General features: G+C 49.1%; 1 protein-coding gene across 1 annotated transcript in view; it reads left to right on the forward strand.

Annotated features, from left to right (window-relative positions):
• LOC130473943 (scaffold attachment factor B2-like) overlaps positions 1–20,971 on the forward strand; it is a 41,493-nt gene that overhangs the window by 9,546 nt on the left and 10,976 nt on the right. Inside the window, exons 7-16 of the mRNA XM_056845591.1 lie at positions 819–1,335; positions 1,821–1,867; positions 4,550–4,650; positions 5,983–6,132; positions 8,111–8,214; positions 8,737–8,876; positions 10,187–10,278; positions 11,245–11,381; positions 19,004–19,300; positions 20,410–20,547. Coding sequence (XP_056701569.1) covers positions 819–1,335; positions 1,821–1,867; positions 4,550–4,650; positions 5,983–6,132; positions 8,111–8,214; positions 8,737–8,876; positions 10,187–10,278; positions 11,245–11,381; positions 19,004–19,300; positions 20,410–20,547 — 1,723 coding nt within the window. The remainder of the gene's footprint in view (positions 1–818; positions 1,336–1,820; positions 1,868–4,549; positions 4,651–5,982; positions 6,133–8,110; positions 8,215–8,736; positions 8,877–10,186; positions 10,279–11,244; positions 11,382–19,003; positions 19,301–20,409; positions 20,548–20,971) is intronic.

Raw genomic sequence — 20,971 nt, forward strand, 5'->3', positions numbered from 1 at the left:
AAATATTTGGTTTTATTCCGTTAATAGCTATGGTGTATTCTAAGCGGTCCAGCTCTCTTGCACACGCACCCCCCCCAAAAAGCCACAGAGATTGGAAATGTGGTCATATCACCAGATCTGCTGCAGCACCCTCTTTTCTTGCATGAGGACAGATCTTTGGCGAGAAACCAGCGGTTTGCTCGATTCCTCGAATTGGCAGGCGAGCTGCCCTTAACAGGAGCAGTTCTGTGTGCGGAGTGGTGGGTCTTGTGATGTGACCGAGTACCTTGATTCTGTAAACTTTGACTAGAGAAGGACAGTTCAGTCTCAAGCAGAGAGTAGGGAACGAAAACGGGACATCGAAGACAGAAGACAGGTCCGACGAAAATCACGCTTTTCTGGACTGCAAAGATATTTTCATTCCATCTGAAGCTGGTCGGGTTTTCACGTTTGGACTGATTTCATCTTAAAGGAGTTCAGTAAAATCTGGAAGCTGTACTATCAAAAGGACTATGTAAACATCCTGGACTTTGAAGCTAGATTGCAGAAGAAGGAAAAAAGCTGAGCTCTCACTACGTGAAGATAGTGAAATGAAAAACAAGCCGGGAGCGTCACGTGTAAAGGTGTTTAGGCCGTTTTCTTCCTTCTTTCTTTCAGACAGTGCTCTGCTAGGCGTGTTAGACTGCAGTCAGCTTAGACGTTTGAATGTGATGTATGCAAGGGTTTTCCAATCTCTGTGTAGCGTTAGACTGGCAAGCCATTGCCCGTTCCGCACTTGTCTTTGCTGTGTTTCCCTGGTGATTAAACCTTGTGCCATTCTATTCCTGTTAAATCCATAGAAAATGAGAAAATGCTCGACATTTTGGGTGACACTTGTAAATCTGAGCCCCTTAAAGAAGACACTTCCGAAGCGGAACAGGCACAGGAAGCGAAAAGCCCGCCGGCGGGCCAAAAGGCAGCCAAGGAAGAAGGGGAAGACACGCTTGCCGCCGCCGCTCTGTTGGAAGAGGACCTTTTAGATACGGAGAGCCCCTCCGCCCACGCTGCGGGCAGGAAGCAGGAGGAGGCGGAGGCAAAGCTCTTAGTGGTAGCGGCAGGGGAGACGAGCGAGCAGGGAGACGAGGAAGCCCGGCCGGACTTGGACTGTGTAGCGGTAGAGAGCAGGAGTGGTGGTGGTGGAGGAGGAGGAGATGATGAGAGTAGCAAAGCAGCAGCCCAAAGTCTGGAAGCCGGTAGTGAGGCCAGTGCGGCCAGCCAAGGGGCCGCGAAGACGGAAGAGGAGCCTCAGGGTGAGGAAGACCCCTCCTCTGCCACTAGAGAGGCCTCTGCCCCAGAGGGGGGTGATCAGAACATGAGGTTTGTTTCTTCTCCGTTTTAGACCAGATGCTGTCTTTTTTTCTTCCCCCCTCCCTCCCCTGTTGGTCGTTTTCATGAATGCAAATGCGAATGTCTCAACCAACCCCCATCCAGGGCCGTAACAAAATCAGTTGTTTGATTCGAAATAGAGCCTCTCTTTAGTTGTCTCTGAACACTTTGCTTTCTTTCTTTTTTTTTTTTTTTGTGGGGGTAGAAGATGGCTTGATTTTTTTCCCTTAAGCGCTTGTTTTAATTCTCTGCCCTCCAAGGTCGCATCCCTTAATGTGAGCAGTTAGCTCTGTTTGACCTCCTTGTTGAGATTTTTAATTGTAAGGATGCTTCCCCCTTGAAAGGCTTAATTCTCGTTTTGCGGCTTTTTATTTTTCTGGTAGGTATCTGATGAGAGCCCATGCAGCCTCACTTGCCCTTTTTATTGCAGCCCCTTTTCTTATAATTTGAGTAACATTCCGGTTTTTTGTCCTTAGTTCGAATGAGGTTCCAGAGGCTAAAAGTACTTCGAAGGATGAGAAGGGTAAGCCATGAGAAAGCCTTTAATTTTTTAAAAAAATTATTTTTCAAACGTTACACACATACAACAACACACATACCCACAATACAATAGACACTCCATATTCTTGCGTGTGGCTAAATATCCAACAGTGTATCAAAAGCAAGATCCCAATAATACTACAGCATGGTGTAGTGGTTAATAGTGATAGTTTTGAGCAGTGGAATCTGATCTGGAGAACCGGGTTTGATTCCCCACTCCTCCACATGAGCGGTGGAGGCTAATCTGGTGATCTGGATTTGTTTCCTCTCTCCTAGGCATGAAGCCAGCTGGGTGACCTTAGGCTAGTCACACACTCTCAGCCTCACCGACCTCACAGGGTGTCTGTTGTGGGGAGGGGAAGGGAAGGTGATTGTAAGCCGGTTTGATTCAGCCTTAAGTAATAGAGGAAGTCGGCATATCAAAAATCAACTCTTCGAAATCATTATATTCCCCCCTCCAACCAAATTAATATAGCCCATTTCATAATTTATTCTAGAATTCGTTCATTTACCATACCTGCTATAGAGTCAAGCCAAAAATTCATTGTAATATATTATGTTTCAACCAGGGAATAATATCCCACCCTACCGTTATTAGTAACTTGCAGTTAGAAAACTACATAATATCTTAATATAAAAACGAAAACTGCGCTATAAACTCTATCAACTTATATCGTAGCATTTAATAAGACACATACCGTATATACTCGGGTATAAGCCGACCCGAGTATAAGCCGACCCCCCCCAAATTTGAGGCCAGAAAAGGGAATTTCTTATTGACCCGTGTATAAGCTGAGGGTCAATAAGAAATTCCCTTTACCGGTAATGCTGCACTCTAAAATGGCGGCTGCCATTTTAGAGCACAGGGATGATCTCGTCCCTGCCCCAGGTCGCCCTCCCGCCGGCCTCCCGGTCCCTCCCGACCCACCCCGACCCCAGTGCCATCCAAGCGGGGGAGAGGGAAGAGCTCCTGAACCCCCTACTCACCAGGAGAGGCGGCGAATCGGCGGCGGTGCGGCCTTCCTGCCCCTGTAGGAGGCCCTGCAGGCCGCTGCCGGCCGGAGGAAGCTGCGCGGGCCCGGCGGCGGCAGCGCGGCTTTCCCGGGCCTGCAGGAGGTCTCTGCAGGCCGGAGGAAGCTGCGCGGGCCTGGCGGCGGCGCGGCCTTCCCAGGCCTGCAGGAGGCAGTCGCGCGGGCCTGGCGGCGCGGCCTTCCTGGGCCTGCAGGAGGCCGCCCCAGGCTGCTGCCGGCCGAGGAAATGAGCGCGGGCCCGGCGGCGGTGACGGTGGTAAGTTCCCCCCTCCTCCCCCTCTACCGTATTGACCCACGTATAAGCTGAGTTCGGCTTTTTCAGCCCTTTTTTTGGGCTGAAAAACTCGGCTTATACGCGAGTATGTACGGTAATCATAATACAGTTTCCAACTCTCAGAATTCTTCCACGAGAAAGCCTTTTTGTCCTGCTCCACCAGCTTTAATTGACCTCTCTGGACTTCAGGAATGATAATGGCATTGTTTTTCTTTCTTATTTACAAATATAAAATACAAACAAATAATACCAAACTAGAATTTAGAACAATAAAATTTGGAAAATACAATACAGTAACACATAAATATAAATTAAAACTTATGCGTTATTTACTGTGAAGATCATGCAACGATTTTTGCAACAGACAAAATAAATCGGTACAGAGAATATGAAGAGCGTTGGCTGGTGCACTTGAGAAAACTAAGATATCTATTATCTGGCATTTGCTGTTACGTACCAGCATGTTTGTTTTTTATCTCCTGTTGTTGGTGCTGCCCGTTTTTTTCTCTATGCTGTTACGGACAGCGCGCTTGTACAGAATATTCTTCGTGATAAACTTGTCTGTTGTTCCAGATGCCCTCAAGTATGCACATTAATTCAAAGTGTAGTGTTGAAAACGGCCTCAGCGGCACGTACCTCCCCAAATGCCAACCTGTGGCTGTAGTGTGAAATGTTTCTGCCTTTGGTGGCTGCTTTCATTCCAAGACCAGCCAACGTGGTGTAGTGGTTAAGAGCGGTGGTTTGGAGCGGTGGCGTCTGATCTGGAGAATCGGGTTTGATTCCCCACTCCTCCACGTGAGCGGCCGAGGCTAATCTGGTGAACTGGATTTGTTTCCCCACTCCTACTCATGAAGCCAGCTAAGTGACATTGGGCTAGTCACACTCTCTCTGCCTCACCTACCTCACAAGGTGTCTGTTGTGGGGAGGGGAAGGGAAGGTGATTGCAAGTTCATGGAGGAAAGGGGAATTCATGGCTACTAGTTAAAATGGATACTAGTCCTGATGCAGACCTATTCTTTCCAGGATCAGAGGAGCATGCCTATTATCTTAGGTGCTGTGGAACATAGGCAGGATGCTGCTGTTGCAGTCGTCTTGTTTGGGGGCTTCCTAGAGGCACCTGGTTGGCCTCTGTGTGAACAGATTGCTGGACTGGATGGGCCTGGGTCTGATCCAGCAGGGCTTTTCTTAAGTTCAAGCCAATTTGATTCTACCTTAAGTGGTATAGAAAGTCCACATATAAAAACAAACTCCTCCTCCTCCTCCTTCTCCCTTTCTTGACTGAAACTGAGTGGAGTCCTAACCAAAGATAACTTCCTGGGCTGCTGTCCTATCTGATACAGAACCTCTTTCTCTTCCCCAGCCCGCACCGCCAGTAGTTCTGGCAGAAACCTGTGGGTTAGCGGGCTTTCCTCTTCGACCAGAGCTACGGATTTGAAGAACCTGTTCAGCAAATATGGGAAGGTATGAATTTCAGACATAAACGAACCTGTTGGCTAAAGTTGTGCCGTTTGTCGGTCTTCGTTTTAACGCCCGCTTCCTAACTCCCAGACCAGGTATCCTTTTTTTAATTTTTATTACTTGGCTGCAAAATGTACCCAGTGTGTAAAGGAGGACCTGCTTTTACCAGAGTTTCCTACCTGCTTGCCTAGAGGTGATTCTTCCCTTCCACATGCAGGTTTGAATCCGAAATAGGCTTTCCGTGTTCTCAAGATCTTCGGACAGTGGAGCTTGATTTTTACTCCCTCCTCCCCTCCTGAAGGTGTCCAAAATGGCCCCCGAAATGCTATTCGGGGTGGGGTGGGGGACAATAACAGAAATTTGGAAGGTGTTTCATCTACTTTGTGTATGTGGGGGTAATTGCGCTCTGTAAGCTGAAGTCCTCCCACCTGTGGGAAGATTAGTTGGGATTCAAGTCCCGCTCTTTGGCGTAGCTACATGCCTGTGGTTTTCAGTTGGGGACATTTGATCCTGGTTTTCTTTTCTAGATATATTTATCCAGGGCAGGGATCCCCAACATGGGGCCCATGGATGCCCTGATACCTGCTGAGAACATTGTTATGTTTTGTTATTTATATTTTTTTCTTTCTGTTTGGTGGTTTGTTTTATAATAATTTAATTTTTCTTTTGAATGAAGCATGTTCAGTGCAGTGGCTCACGCAGTGCAGAGAGCCAACATGGTATAGTGGTTAAGAGCAGTGGTTTGGAGCAGAGGACTCTGATCTGGAGAACCGGGTTCGATTCCCCACTCCTCCACGTGAGCGGCGGAGGCTAATCTGGTGAACTGGGTTGGTTTCCCCACTCCTCCATATAAAGCCAGTTGGGTGACCTTGGGCAAGTCACAGCTCTGTTAGAGCTCTCTCAGCCCCACCTACCTCACCGGGTGTCTGTTGTGGGGAGGGGAAGGGAAAATGATTGTAAGCCAGTTTGATTCTTCCTTAAGTGGTAGAGAAAGTCGGCATATAAAAACCAACTCTTCTTCTTCTTCTTCTTCTTGGTCGTGGTTTGATTTATAACAATTTAATTTTTTTTTAATAAAGCGTGTTCAATGCAGTGGCTCATGGAGAAGTGCAGGGATGGTCTCGGGCAAGTGGGTAATTCTCACTCCTGCAGGCTTCAAACGCGAACCTCTCCAGAATGAATCTCATCTCCCATTTTGCCTCCAGAAAGGCTTGAGTCTCTACTGTCTGCAACGCTGATAGCTGGAGGAAGCTTGTCGTCACCAGCAGCAGATTCGTTCCCCTTTGGCAACTGAGACTCTCATAGCTGTTCCTCTCTGTCTCTCCCCCATGACAGGTGGTGGGTGCAAAGGTGGTGACCAACGCCCGCAGCCCTGGGGCCCGCTGCTACGGCTTTGTCACCATGTCTTCGTCCGAGGAGGCGACCAAGTGCATCAGCCACCTCCACCGGACCGAGCTGCATGGGAAAATGATCTCTGTGGAAAAAGTAAGTCTCTCGCCCCGCCCCATCTTCCTGGCTCCTGGATGCCGTGATGGAGACCCATGAAGACACAACTCTCATTGTAGCTTAAGGAGTCGTGGCTTTGGGTGGTGCCCCCCTTTTTGTGTGTGTGTGGATTCTTGGGCACCCCCAGTGAAAGGATCATAGAATGATAGAATCATAGAGCTGGAAGGGACCACCACGGTCATCTAGTCCAATCCCCTGCACAGTGCAGGGAATTCACACCTACCTCCCCCCACGCCCCCCCCAGTGACTTCTACTCCATGCCCAAAAGATGGCCAAGCTGCCCTCCCTCTCATGATCTGCCTAAGGTCATAAAACCAGCATTGCTGACAGATGGCCATCTAACCTCTGCTTAAAAACCTCCAGAGAAGGAGAGCTTACCACCTCCCGAGGAAGCCTGTTCCACTGAGGAACCGCTCTAACTGTTAGAAAATTCTCCCTAATGTCTAGACGGAAGCTCTTTTGATTTAATTTCAACCCGTTGGTTCTGGTCCGACCTTCTGGGGCAACAGAAAACAACTCGGCGCCGTCCTCTATATGACAGCCCTTCAGTTACTTAAAGATGGTTATCATGTCACCTTCTCAGTCTTTTCCTCTCCATGCTAAACATACCCACCCAGTTCCTTCAACCTTTGCTCATAGGACTTGGTCTCCAGACCCCTCACCGTCTTTGTTGCTCTCCTCTGGACATGTTCCAGCTTGTCTACATCCTTCTTGAATTGCGGTGCCCCAAAACAAAACAATAGGTGAGGTCTAACCAGAGCAGAGTAAAGCGATGCCGTCACTTCCCGTGATGGATGTTGCCTAGAAAGTGCTGGGAATTGCCCTTCTCTCCTTGGGGCCTGGAGATTGTGGCCAGAGCAGACAAGATTGGGCTGGAGGGGCCAATTATCTGGTAAGAGAAGGGGGCTGTGGCTCAGCAGTAGAGCATTTGCTTGGCAGGCAGAAGGTTGTCCTTTGTTCGACCCCTGGCATCTCCAGCTAAAAGGATCAGGAAGTAGCCAATGGTGAAAGGCCTCTGACCGTAGAGAGCTGCAGCCAGTCAGAGCAGGTGATACTGAGATAGATGGACCTGTTGTCTGACTCAACAGAAGGCAGCTTCATGAAATATATATGGTAGTAAGGGGTGTGTGTGTGTGTGTGTGTGTGTGTGTGTGTGTGTGTGTGTGTGTGTGTGTAAATAACCTGGAAATGTTTTACCACTTATCTGAAGAAGTGAGCTGTGGGTCACGAAAGCTCATATCCTTCAAGAAATTTTGTTAGTCCTTAAGGTGCTAGTGGACTTTTGCTGTTTTCTACTGCCATTGACAAATGAATTCGGCTTCCCATCGTGATCTGTTTCCAGGATAGGGAGGTGTAAACTTGGATGCAGCGCCTCCCCCCCCCATGGATGTAACTCCCACCCCTAAAAAGCCGGCCTGTCAAGAGTGGGGATTGGCCTGGTCTTTCTTCTCTGGCATGCTGTTTTTTCCTTTGTGCCAAGAGTTTCTTTCTTGGAGGGGGGGGGACGGTGACATTCAAAGCAGCAACTTCCTGCATCCCAAAGTGGTACAATCCAGAGAGAGCATAGTTAAATTGTGGAACTCCCTGACCCAGAATATGGTGATGGCTGCCAACTTGGAAGGCTTGAAGAGGGGAGTGGACACGTTCATGGAGGAGAGGGATATTCATAGCTACTAGTCAAAATGGCTACTAGTCATGATGCATACCCATTCTCTCCAGGATCAGAGGAGCAGGCCTATTATATGAGGTGCTGTGGAACACAGGCAGGATAATGCTGCTGCAGTTGTCTTGCTGTGGGCTTCCTAGAGGCATCTGGTTGGCCACTGTGTGATTAGACTGCTGGACTTGATGGGCTTTGGTCTGATCCAGCGGGGCTTTTCTTATGTTCTTATGAGCTCCCCCACCCCACGATATGGCTGATTGTATGAACTGAACATTCCCTCTGATGTAATTCCAGGCCAAAAATGAACCTGCCGGGAAAAAAACCTCCTTGGACAAGAAAGAAAATGAAGCGAAGAAAGAAAAGGAGAGACACCATCCTGTCGACGCCAAATCAGAAAAGTAATGTGGTGACCTATGCATCTCTTGCGTGTTGGGTGTTTTAAGGCAATGGGATGTTAAGAGCCAGTGAGGTAGAGCCAGCATGGTGTAGTGGTTAAGAGCCGTGGAGTCTGATCTGGAGAACTGGGTTCGATTCCCCACTCTTCCACATGATGACATGTGGAAGGCATTAGGAAGAACTTTCTAACAGAGCTGTTCCTCAGGGGAACAGGCTTCCTCGGAAGGTGGTGGGGTCTCCTTCCCTGGAGGTTTTTAAGCAGAGGCTAGATGGCCATCTGTCAGCAGTGCTGATTCTATGACCTTGGGCAGATGATGAGAGGGAGGGCATCTTGGCCATCTTGTGGCTATGGTCTATGGGTCATTGGGGGATGTGGGGGAGAGGTAGTTGTGAATTTCCTGCATTGTGCAGGGGGTTGGACTAGATGACCCTAGTGGTCCCTTCCAACTCTATGATTGTATGAGCTCAGTTTTGAGTGCGTGTGTGTCTGTTCCGTGATGCGCTAAGCTCGTTTTTCTTTGCAGGCCTCCTGAGGTTAAAAAGGAAGAGAAAGCAGAGAAAAAGGATGATTTGAATAAATCGGAAGAGAAAGACGGCGGAGAAGAAAAAGGGACAACGGAGAACAAGGCGGACTCCACAGATCGTGCGCGATCTGTTAAATCAGGTGATTAAACTGGTGTTCTGGTGTAACTAAGATGCTGCTGCAGGCTTGTGTATCTCTGTTGGGAGGGGACTCCTAAATAATCCTGCAGCGTGCTTGAAAAGGTGGGTGGGATTTCCCCCTCCCTTTTGGAGAGTTCTCCATACCCCATTTGATATTTTGCATAAAGGCGGGGTTTCAGTCCTGGCACTTGGACTGCCGCTTTTGAGAAACCACTGTTACAAGGGACAAAAAAACTCTTTGTCTGCCATGAAAGAAACAACCTGGTAAGCCCACCCATACAGCAGGCTGCTAGCTGCTTCTCTGCATGATAGCCCGCTCTGGCTTTCCTGCTTTCTAATCCACCATCTTCAGGGCTGGATAGTCCTGCAACAGGTGTACGACTGGATTGCTCAGTCGCTCCTGATAACAACGACGGAGAGCGATGCCCTGGGTTGGAGGGAGGGTGCCTTCTTTCTCTGTGTGAGTTGCTGTTTTGGGTTTGCCAGCATCCTGTGAAGGAAGATGCTCATAACCAGGATTCGCACAGCAAGACGTACGGTTAAAGCTCAGTGGCATGTTTCGATGTTTAACTTGTGGGGAGAAGTGCTCTTCTCGCTCCATCTAGAGCCAGCGTGGTGTAGTGGTTAAGAGTGGTAGTTTGTAGCGGTAGACTCTGATCTGGAGAACCGGGTTTGATTCCCCACTCCTCTGCATGAGCAGCAGACGTTAATCTGGTGAACTGGATTTGTTTCCCCACTCCTATACACGAAGCCAGCTGGGTGACCTTGGGCTAGTCACTCAGCCCCGCCTACCTCACAGGGTGTCTGTTGTGGGGAGGGGAAGGGAAGGTGATTGTAAGCCGGTTTGAGTCTCCCTTAAGTGGTAGAGAAAGTTGGCATATAAAAACCAACTCTTCTTGGAATTGTGAGAAATGCCATGCTGGATGTTTAGGTTTATGTTGAAGTGTGTTTTCTCTTACTTGCATCTCAAAATTAATCCTTGTCTTCAGTCTTTAAGAGCAAGAGGTATCTGTATTGTCTGTTTTTTGGTCCTCTGCTTTCCAGTTTATTTGTGACTTTTTATGTTTGAGGGAGGTCTGTATTCCCCCCCCCCCAAAAAAACCCTCTCATTAACATTGGTGGCTACAGATGCAGCAGCAGGCAGAAGCCAACCAGTCTGAAATATTTAAAGGCTTTTGGGTTTCAGAACTTAATTGGGCTTGAATATTGCAAGAGACATCTGTCTGACTCCTGGCATTGTTTTGGAATACTGAAATACCTAATACATTTATTGTTTGGGTTGTGTTTTTTTTCCTGCATGTGTGATAACAGCCAGTCGAGGAATTGAGCGGACAGTGGTTATGGATAAGTCCAAAGGAGAGCCGGTTATTAGCGTGAAAACCACGACCACATCCAAAGAGCGAGTATGTTTTTCAGCTTCTTTTGAAGATTTGGGCTTCCTTCTATCTGAAACTGGCTGTGGGTGGTAGGTGACAGTGTAGACTGACCCCCCTACTAGTCCTCACAGCCAGAGGTTTGGGGATCAACTTCATTTCTGAAAAATGTACTTTCCGTTCCATACCCTCTTATGGACATAAGAAGAGCCCTGCTGGATCGGACCAGCGGTTCATCTAGTCCAGCTTCCTCTCTCATACAGCGGCCAACCAGTTCCTCTGGAGAGCCAGCAACAGGGCTTAGAGGCCAAGGCCTTTCCCAATGTTGTGTTCACCTGGTTGGCTACTGTGTGAACAGACTGCTGGACTTGATGGACCTTGAGAGCCAGTAGGGTGTAGTGGTTAAGAGCGGTGGTTTGGAGCGGTGGACTCTGATCTGGAAAACTGGGTTTGATTCCCCACATGAGCAGCGGAGGCTAATCTGGTGAACCAGGTTGGTTTCCCCACTCCTACACAGTAAGCCTGCTGGGCGACCTTGGGCTAGTCACAGCTCTCTTAGAGCTCTCTCAGCCCCACTTACCTCACAGGGTGTCTGTTGTGGGGAAGGGAAGTTGATTGTAAGCCGGTTTGATTCTGCCTTAAGTGGTAGAGAAAGTCAGCATATAAAAACCAACTCTTCTTCTTCATCCTGTGGAGGGCCAGCAACAAGGCGTAGAGGCCAAGGTCTTCCCCAGTGTTGCCTCCTGGAACTGAGATTCAGAGGTTGACTGCCTCTGAATGTGGAGGTTCCCTTTAGTCATCATGGCTAGTAGCCACTGATAGACCTCTCCTCCATGCATCTGCTAAGCATTTTTTAAAGCCATCTGTGCCTGTGGCCATCACTACATCCTCTGTCAGCAAATTCCACATTTTAATCACTTGCTGCGTAAAGAAGTATTTCTTTTTGTCCCATCCTGAACCTACTGCCCATGGCGGCCGTTTCCTTGCTAATTTCAGAGCACGAAGAGCCCGGACCGCAAGTCGGAGAGCAAAGAGAAGCAAGACATCCTGTCCTTTGATAAAATCAAAGAGCAGAGAGAACGGGAGCGGCAGAGGCAGCGGGAGCGAGAGATCAGAGAGACGGAACGCCGTAGGTGGGTCTTGCATTCCTCACCTCCCATCCCCTGTGAAATTCATTCCCTCCAGAATGGCACACAGTTAAGTCGGTAAAATTCTTCCCTGGACGTTGGCGTGTGTTTCTTAACGGGTTTCATTTTTAAAGAACGGCTGTTTCCTGGTCCTTGCTTGTTAACTGTATACTGCCGGGTCCTAAGCATGGTGCCAGAGGCCCAGATGGAAGCATTCCCCTCTAGAAAGAGATGCGTTGGTGGGGTTCGTGAAAGCTGAACACAACAATGGCCTGGTACAGATTTGCGTAAGACCGAGAAGAAAGCAGTGGCTTTTTAATGCAACCTGCACAGAAGCAGGGCGGGTCCGTGTGCTAAGCGTTCGCATGAGCAGCACAGAACTGTCCTTTGTCCGCCAGATCCCATCTCGGTTATGCTCTTCACTTCAGGTCCTGCTTCGCTTTCCATCCTTGCACGAGACGAGATCTGTTGCAGGGAAAAGCAGGGCCTTAACAGCAGTTGCCCCCCCCCCCACATAATTTGTTTCTCCGCTCCTACACATGAAGCCAGCTGAGTGACCTTGGGCTAGTCACAGTTCTCTTAGAGCTCTCTCAGCCCCACCTGCCTCACAGGGTGTCTCTTGTGGGGAGGGGAAGGGAAGGTGATTGTAAGCCCGTTTGAGTCTCCCTTAAGCGGTAGAGAAAGTCGGCATATAAAAACCAACTCTTGTTCCCAAAATGCACGGCTGCATCTCCTTCTGTTGTCTTTAGGAAGAGATGTCCGACTCAACCTTCTCACGACTTTGGCCGAGCGTGTTGCATTGTAGGACATGTGTCCTTTTTGTTCCTGTGATGCTGGTCTTCCACCCTACCCCGGTTTGCTGCCTTTATTTATTTATTTTTCATATTGATAGCCTGCCCTCAATTCCCGACCAGGCTCTGAGAGGGTTACGCTATCCAAAACACATAAAACATCATTTTAAAACACTGCATTAATAAACAAAGATGACAGTTAAAAACCCCAGTTGCTACTGCGGAACTGGGTTTCAGCAGATCACCCCCACAGATGGCAGAGTGGTGGTGGGGGAGGATGGGGAGGCCAGCAATAGTGGGTAACATGCGGCTGCCCTCAGTTGCAGGCCTGGCAGGATAGCTCCGTTTTACAGGCCCTGCGGAACTCCTTAAAGTCCTGTGGGGCCCTGATGTGGCTGGAAAGACTGCTCCACCAGGCCGGGGCCTTTAGGTATCATCCTGGTTTTATTTGAGCCTTCAGAAAGGCGGCATGTAAATACAAGGACAGAGACCGCTAGCAGCATTTTTTTTTAGACCAGAAGCAAATTGGGGCAGTGTACCAGCTGCCCATTATGTGAATGACCACCCAGGGATAACACTCCCCCCAGGGGTGACTGGGGACACTCATTTCCCCAGCTGGCACCTGCTTTTTCCAGAGGGAGGGAGCAGAGGGGGTTGGGCCAAGGCCTCACCTCCCACGGTGACCCGCTGACAACCCTATTCACTGCTCTTGTTGACTGATATGACCTCTGGGTTGACAGAGACCTCAGAAGGTGGTTTTTTGTTCCTCAGAGGCTGTGTTTGAGCCCATGCCATCTCCGCCCTAGCTTATTAATAGATGGTTCAGGAACTGGAATCAATGCCAGAGGGAGTATAAGCTGGGTCGTGCGTTTGTATCCATCTGCCACAATTCCTTTCCCATGCCTGGAGCACTGTGTTGTCTTCCTCTGTACCTCTAGTGAAGGCATTTTCCCGCAGTTTTCCGCAGTGTACGGATACCGTGGACTGCCCAAAAACAAATCAGTGGGTTCTAGATCAAATCAAGCCTGACCTGACTCTAGAAGCTAAAAGGACTAAACTGAGGCTGTCGTACTTTGGCCACATTATGAGAAGACAAGAGTCACTGGAAAAGATAGTCATACTAGGAAAAGTTGAGGGCACAGTAAAAAGAGGAAGACCCAACTAGAGATGGGATGGACTCAATAAAGGAAGCCACAGCCCTCAGTTTGCAAGATCTGAGCAAGGCTGTCAAAGATAGGATGTCCTGGAGGACATTGATTCATAGGGTCACCATGAGTTGGAAGTGACTTGACAGCACTTGACACACACCAGCATGGTGTAGTGGTTAAGAACGGCGAACTCTAATCTGGTGAACTGGGTTTGCTTCCCCACTCCTCCACATGAAGTCTGCTGGGTGACCTTGCGCCAGTCATAGTTCCCTCTGAACTCTCAGCCCCACCTACCTCACAACGTGTCTGTGGTGGGAAGAGGAAAAAAATTATAGGTTTGGGGACCCCTGGCATAGATTTTAATGGGGCAAGCTTTGGCGCGATGGTACAGCGAACGGCACAAAGAGGAGGTCTCGAGGGTCTGCTTCACGTAAAGGGAAAGCAAAAATGCCGCCAGGGTTCCTGAGTGCAGGGGTGGATCTGCAAAATTTGGTAGCATTCCTGCTTACAACTCTTGTAAAGAAGTGCGTGTGGATGTGGGAGGGCACCTTGTGTTGCTACCGCTGTCGCTTTTTAAAACCTAACAAGTCTGAAGGACGTTGATGCGCTTTCAGGGAACAGACATCTCTGCCCCTCCTTTTGAACTTTTAAAAATTAACGTTCTGTCTAAATACGGAAATGGGGGGGAAAGTCCATAGAATTAACACTACAATGTTAGCATTGTTAAGAGTGTTAATTTTAAAGAGAGTGCAGAAAAAACACACCCTATTGTGGAAATCGTTCAGTTGCCCATCTAGGATTACTGAAGTGCAAATGGAGGGTTGTTAAAACACAATAGATGTTGTCAATACCATTAGCTGGGTTGTTAGAAACACCGGCTTGTTAGGAGCATGGCTGAAGGCGCATCCGAAACTGTTAATGCCAGGTTGCGTCCTGCCATTCTTCTCAGCTAACAGCGGCTCCTTTCTCTGACGTGGCAGGCTTTCTCGTAGGGTGCTACCTAGCGCAGGGATCCCAGCCTTTTTGAGCCTGTGGGCACCTTTGAACTTCCAAAACAGTGTGGTGGGGCGCAGCCACAAAATGTGCTGGGTATTTATCTTATTTACTTCATTTATGCCTTGCTATCCTCCTCTCCTCCAGTTTATCCTCACAACAACCCTGTGAGGTAGGTTAAGACGGAATGCGAACTGGCTTTGGGTCACCCGGTGAGATTCCCTGTCACAGTGGGGGAATAGAGTCGGGTTTCCCTGATCCTAGTCAGAGAGTCTTTTTGAAGATGCCTGCAGATCTTGGTGGTCCCAAGGGAGAATTCTTTCTAGGCCTTCCCTTGTGCTGCTCCAAGACAATTGAGAGGGCAAGGATTCCTCATTCTGTGCCCTTGATAAATGGGTTTTTTAAAAGGGAAGCTGCCCTTTTTGTAGAGAGAGCCATCATGGTGTAGTGGTTAAGAGCAGTGGACTCTAACCTGGAGAATCGGGTTCGATTCCCCACACCTCCACATGAGCAGTGGACTTCAATCTGGTGAACCAAGTTTGTTTCCCCGCTCCTCCACATGAAACCTGCTGTATGACCTTGGGCTAGACACAGTTCTCTCAGAACTCTCTCAGCCCAACCTCCCTCACAAGGTATCTGTTGTGGGGAATGGAAAAAGATTGTAAGCCGGTTTGATTTTCCTTAAAAGGTGGAGATAATCGGCGTATAAAAACCAACTCTTCACTCTTCTCCTTCTTCCTCCTCTTCCTCCTCTTCTTTCTCCTTTCTCTTCTTTTCTCTTCTTTTCTCTTCCTCTTCTTCTTCCTCCTTTTCCTCCTCCTCCATTGGTCACTGTGCCCACTCTAGGCCGTTGGGCCACCTCTCCTAGAAGGTGGGCACCTTCCCAGGTGACGTCCCGAGAGCTTCATTTGATGGCCTGGTGATGTATTTAAAGTTGCAGTGGAGCGGCTTTGACTAGCCCTTGCATTTTAATAGGGCGGCCCTGGAACGGTCCTTGGAAGCTACCTCTTTCCTTAATTTCGCCCTTGCCATCCGAGCAGCGGATTCCAAGAGGAGGCAGAGTCTGCCCCTTCTCCCTGTCCTCCCCCTCCCACCCCCAGTTCGAAACCTCTCTGCTTTCGCACAGCAGCCGGAGATCATTATCCGGCTACGACTTTGTGCTTGGCTGACATTATCTGTTCTCTGGCTGTCACTCGCTCCGGCACCCGCTGTTAATGGGGATCGTTCAGCTTCGGAGCAGAGTCTCCTGCGTCGTTCCCCCCCCCTCCATTGTTCCAAGTGGGTATTTTAAAGTGCTCTTTTATTTGAGAGCGTGACACATTTTCCTCTTTGTCGTTGCATGGCGGCAGGGCTCACGAAGCTCCCTCTTTCACATCTTCCTGATTAAACGTTGTCAGGCTACCTTTTTTGTTTTCGGCGTAGACGTGTAATTATTACTTTCTCCACTCCCCCCTCTTACCCCCGCAAAAAATCCCAACTTCACATATACACTGGTGGGATCTGTGCTGGCAGCAACAGACCAAGAAAGGGATCTTGGGGTGGTAGTGGATAGCTCAATGAAGATGTCAACCCAGTGTGCGGCTGCTGTAAAAAAGGCAAATTCCATGCTGGCCATAATTAGACGAGGAATAGAGAATAAAACTGCTGATATCATACTGCCCTTGTACAAATCTATGGTGAGAGCACACTTTGAATACTGTGTACAGATCTGGTCACCACACCTAAAAAAGAGTATTACAGAGCTTGAGAAGGTGCAGAAAAGAGCAACCAAAATGATGAGGGGACTAGAGCAACTGTTTTATGGGCTGTTTAGCTTGGAAAGAAGGCGGCTGAGGGGAGATATAATAGAGGTCTATAAAATTATGCATGGTTTGGAGAGAGTGGACAGGGAGAAGTTTTTCTCCCTCTCCCATAATACTAGAACACGGGTCATCTGCTAAAGCTGGAGGGTGAGAGATTCAAAACAGATAAAAGGAAGTATTTTTTTCACACAATGCATAGTTAAATTGTGGAACTCCCTGCCCCAGGATGTGGTGATGGCTGCCAGCTTGGAGGGCTTTAAGGATATTCATGGAGGAGAGGGGTATTCATGGAGGAGAGGGGTATTCATGGCTATTAGTTAGAATGGATACTAGTCATGCTGCATCCCTATTCTCTCTAGTATCAGAGGAGCATGCCTATTATTTTGGGTACGGTGGAACATGGGCAGGATGGTGCTGCTGCACTCCTCTTGCTTGTGGGTTCCTAGAGGCACCTGGTTGGCCACTGTGTGAACAGACTGCTGGACTTGATGGGCCTTGGTCTGATCCAGCAGGGCCTTTCTTATGTTCTTAGATTTTCCTCCGTGTAGGTCCGTGTCTCTTCCTCCCTCCATTTATTTCTTTCAGTCAGTTTTGCAAATACTTAAAGAGCCAATGAGGTATTGTAGGTTAAGAGTCTGGGTTCAGATCCTCGCGCAGTCTTGGGGCTTGTTGGGTAGCCATAGGCTGATTGTGTCCGCTGTCTAAATTACCTCACTGGGTTGTTAGGAGGGAGGGAGGGAGAACCACGTACCTCATCTTAGTTTCCTTGGGAGGAAGGGCAGGGTAAAAGTACTCTATAGCCAGCGTGGTGTAGTGGTTAAGAGCGGTGGACTCTGATCTGGAGAATCCAGGTTTGATGCCCCACTCCTCCACATGAGCAGCGGACGCTAATCTGGTGAACTGGATTTGTTTCCCCACTCCTCCTTATGAAGCCAGCTGGGTGACCCTGGGCTAGTCACAGTTCTATTAAGAGCTCTCTCAGCCCCACCTACCTCACAGGGGTCTGTTGTGGGGAGGGGAAGGTGATTGTAAGCCGGTTTGATTCTCCCTTAAGTGGTAGATAAAGTCGTCTTCTTCCTCCTCTTCCTCCTCCTCTTCTTTTTCCTCTTCTTCTTCCTCCTCCTCTTCTGCTGGAGACCCTGGGGAGCTGTTGCCAGTCTGAGTAGACAAAAACTGACTTTGATGGACCAAGGGTCTGATTCGGTATAAGGCAACTTCATGTGTTCAGATGTTCTCCTTGCCTCCTGAGTCGAGTCAAATGAGTCATCTCACATAGGTGCTTGCTCCTTTAAGGCTCCATTATCAGAACAGAAGCATTTGTGAGGCAGAGCCCACTTAGTCAAACTGGCTTATGATCACCCTGTTTCCCCCCCCCCCCCCCACGCAACAGGCACCTTGTGAGGTAGGTGGGGCTGAGAGAGTTTGGAGAGAACTGACTGGCCCAAGGTCACCCAGCTGGCTGCATGTGGAGGAACGGGGAATCGAACCCGGTTCTCCAGATTAGACTCCGCCGCTCTTAACTACTACATCGCTCTGGCTCTCTAGAAGCCCAGTTTCCCAAGATGTAGGAGTTACACTACGCTGCAGAGCACAGATGGAAGCAAGATCCAGTCATGAGTGCTCCATGCCTCCAGAGTCCGGTCCAGTGAGTCAGCTTAGCTCACATACGTGCTTGATGCTTCTTCTTTTTTTAGTCCAGGTGGGGGTTGTATTTTGAGCCCCCACAGCACTCCAATTTCACTGTAACTTAAAATAATTTAATTAGAGGTTTGAAAAAATTAAACAATATTCAGTTAAGTGAGCAACGTTAGGTATGCTGTTTTTTGGCTGGGGAGGCCTCTTGAGCCATCCCAATTCTGAAGACTCTGCAAGCCCCTTTTGTTCAAAGGGGCTTCAAACCGCAGGTAAAGGGCCCTCCGTAGCTGCTGTCGCCAGGAAAGGTTGCTGCATAGAGTCTTGTTCTGATCACCCCCAGCTGATTAATTCTTCTGCTTGCTCCTAAATTTGTAACGCACTGCTGGAGATTCCCACCTTTGCAAGCCCACCGTTAGTCGCAGCTGATGGCAAGAAAGACCGTACATGATAATATTATAATTATTATTGGGTGTCATTTGTCAGCTGCGTTGAGCCCCCTCGTGAGGGGCGAAATGAAGGCTATCAGTGTGTGGACAAGTAAACACGACCCAATTTGTGTAGAAGCGTGAGGTGTACCTTGCCCAAAGCTTCTCTCATAGAATCATAGAGTTGGAAGGGACCACCAGGGTCATCTAGTCCAACCCCCTGCACAATGCAGGAAACTCACAACTATCTCCCCCCCCCCCCAGACGATGGCCAAGTTGCCCTCCCTCTCATGATCTGCCTAAGGTCATAGAATCAGCATTGCTGACAGGTGGCCATCTAGCCTCTGCTTAAAAACCTCCAGAGAAGGAGAGCCTACCACCTCCCGAGGAAGCCTGTTCCACTGAAAAAACCGCTCTAACTGTTAGGAAATTCTTCCTAATGTCTAGACGGAAGCTCTTTTGATTTAATTTCAGCCCGTTAGTTCTGGTCCGACCTTCGGGGGCAACAGAAAACAACTCGGCACCATCCTCTACATGACAGCCCTTCAAATACTTGAAGATGGTTATCATGTCACCCCTAATCTTCTCTTCTTCAGGCTAAACATACCCAGCTCCTTCGTCAGCTGCCTTGACCCCTCTCTTGAGGGGCGAAGCAAAGGCTATCAGCGTGTGGACAAATAAATGTGGCCCGTTTTGTTTAGAAGCATGAGACGAACCTTGTGCAAAGTTTCTCTTGTTTTCCCTCTCTGTCGCCCTCTCCTTGCTGTGGCCCTCCCAGTCTCGCAGACAGTTCTGATAAAGATGGGGGGGGGGTCTCCCATGTGTATGCTCAAGCAGGGAGCGCGAGCGACGGGAGCGGGAGCAGCGCATCCAGGCCTTGCAGGAGCGGGACGAGAGGCAGCGGCTCCAACGAGAACGGGAGCGGCTGGAGTTCCAGAAGCAGCGCCTGGAGCGGGAGCGGCTGGAGCGGGAGCGGCTGGAGCGGGAGCGCATGCACATCGAGCAGCAGCGGCGGCGGGAACAGGAGCGCATCCAGCGTGAGAGGGAGGAGCTGCGGCGGCAGCAGGAGCAGCTGCGCTACGAGCAGGAGAGGCGCACGGCCCTGCGGCGGCCCTACGACCCCGACGAGAGGTGAGCAGTCTCGCCTGCGGTCCTGGGCATGCGCAGTGGGCCTGGGAATCTGCTTGGAAGAGCGAGCTGTTCCTTCTCGCTTGAGGAATCGATCGTGATGTGGCTGTCCCTGGCTCTCCCTGGGTTGAAATCACAGCTGTGAAATGTGCCGAATTCTCACCCCTCTCCACACACACACATTTTGGCTGTGCACGTCTTCTGCACCAGAGCATGCCCCGCCAGTTTTTGAAAGAGCTTTTCTGGCTGCTGGTTTTTGTTTGATTCCCCCACTCCTCCACATGAGCGGCAGAGGCTAATCTGGTGAACTGGTTTGTTTCCCCACTCCTACACACGAAGCCAGCTGGGTGACCTTGGGCTAGTCACAGCTTTCTTAGAGCTCTCTCAGCCCCACCTACCTCCCAGGGTGTCTGTTATGGGGAGGGGAAGGCGATTGTAAGCTGGTTTGAGTCTCCCTTAAGTGATAAAGTCCTCATATAAAAGCCAACTCCTCCTCCTCCTTCCTTATTTGTCTATCTTCTGTTTTATGGTGTTGTTGTATATTTATCTCATGTTTCAGAGGGTTTGCAGTAGAGGAGCTGGATTCGAGTCCAGTCGCACCTGAGAGACCCACAAGATTTTCAGAGTCTAAGCTTTTGAGAGTCAGGCTCCCTAGATTTGAGTACAGTCGCACCTGAGAGACCCACAAGATTTTCTGGGCGTGAGCTTTCAGGAGTCAGAGCTTTGTTTGTCAGATACCTGACAAATATCAAATACCACATACTTGACGAAGGGAGCTTTGACTACCGATGGCCTCTAAGGTGCGACTGGACGCTAATCTAGCTCCTATATCATTTTTTTACCGCTGCCATTTCTACTCTGTGGTTTGAATGTTGTTGTCGCTTCTGTGTTTATTGATTTTTTTTTCATTCCGTAGTCCTGATCCTTGTGTGACTTTGCTTTTTATGCCGCCCGGGTGCCTTTTTGGCTATGAAGGGGTTTAAAAGTATGCGCAATGAACTACTGTTTTGAATGCGGGTGGGCCAAGTTGCTGTCTGCCCCTTCCAGGTTGGGGGTGGGGGAAGGCAGAAAGGGGGCATGCCGTTGAGGATTGAAGAAGCCCCTCTTTGCAGGGATGATGACTCGTACTGGTCCCAGACGAAGCGGATAGCTCTGGAAGACCGATACCACTCTGACTTCAGCAGGCAAGATCGTTTCCACGGGTTTGACCACAGAGACCGTGGCCGATACCGAGATCATCTGGCGGACAGGTTAGCTTATTCTGCCCCTTCTCTTGTTGGCCTTATCCGAGATTAAGGAAACGCGATGGATATTTCAAACCACTCTTGGGTGGTTCTGGTAGGAATTTTTAAAAATTATTTTTATTTGTGACATTTATGTATTTTGTGGTATTTTATAGAATCATAGGATCACAGAATTGGAAGGGACCATACAGGTCATCTAGTCCAACCCCCTGCTTAATACAGGATCACCCTAGAGCATCCCTGGCAAGTGCTTGTCCAGCTTCTGCTTAAAGACTGCCAGTGAGGGGGAGCTCACCACCTCCCTAGGCATCTGATTCCACTGTCGAACAACTCTTACTGTAAAAAAAGGTTTCCTAATATCCAGCCAGTACCTTTCAGCCCGCAATTTAAACCCATTCTTGCGAGTCCTGTCCTCTGCTGCCAACAGGAA

The sequence above is a fragment of the Euleptes europaea genome, chromosome 2 (genome assembly GCF_029931775.1).
Source record: "Euleptes europaea isolate rEulEur1 chromosome 2, rEulEur1.hap1, whole genome shotgun sequence".
NCBI classification, from domain to species: domain Eukaryota; kingdom Metazoa; phylum Chordata; class Lepidosauria; order Squamata; family Sphaerodactylidae; genus Euleptes; species Euleptes europaea.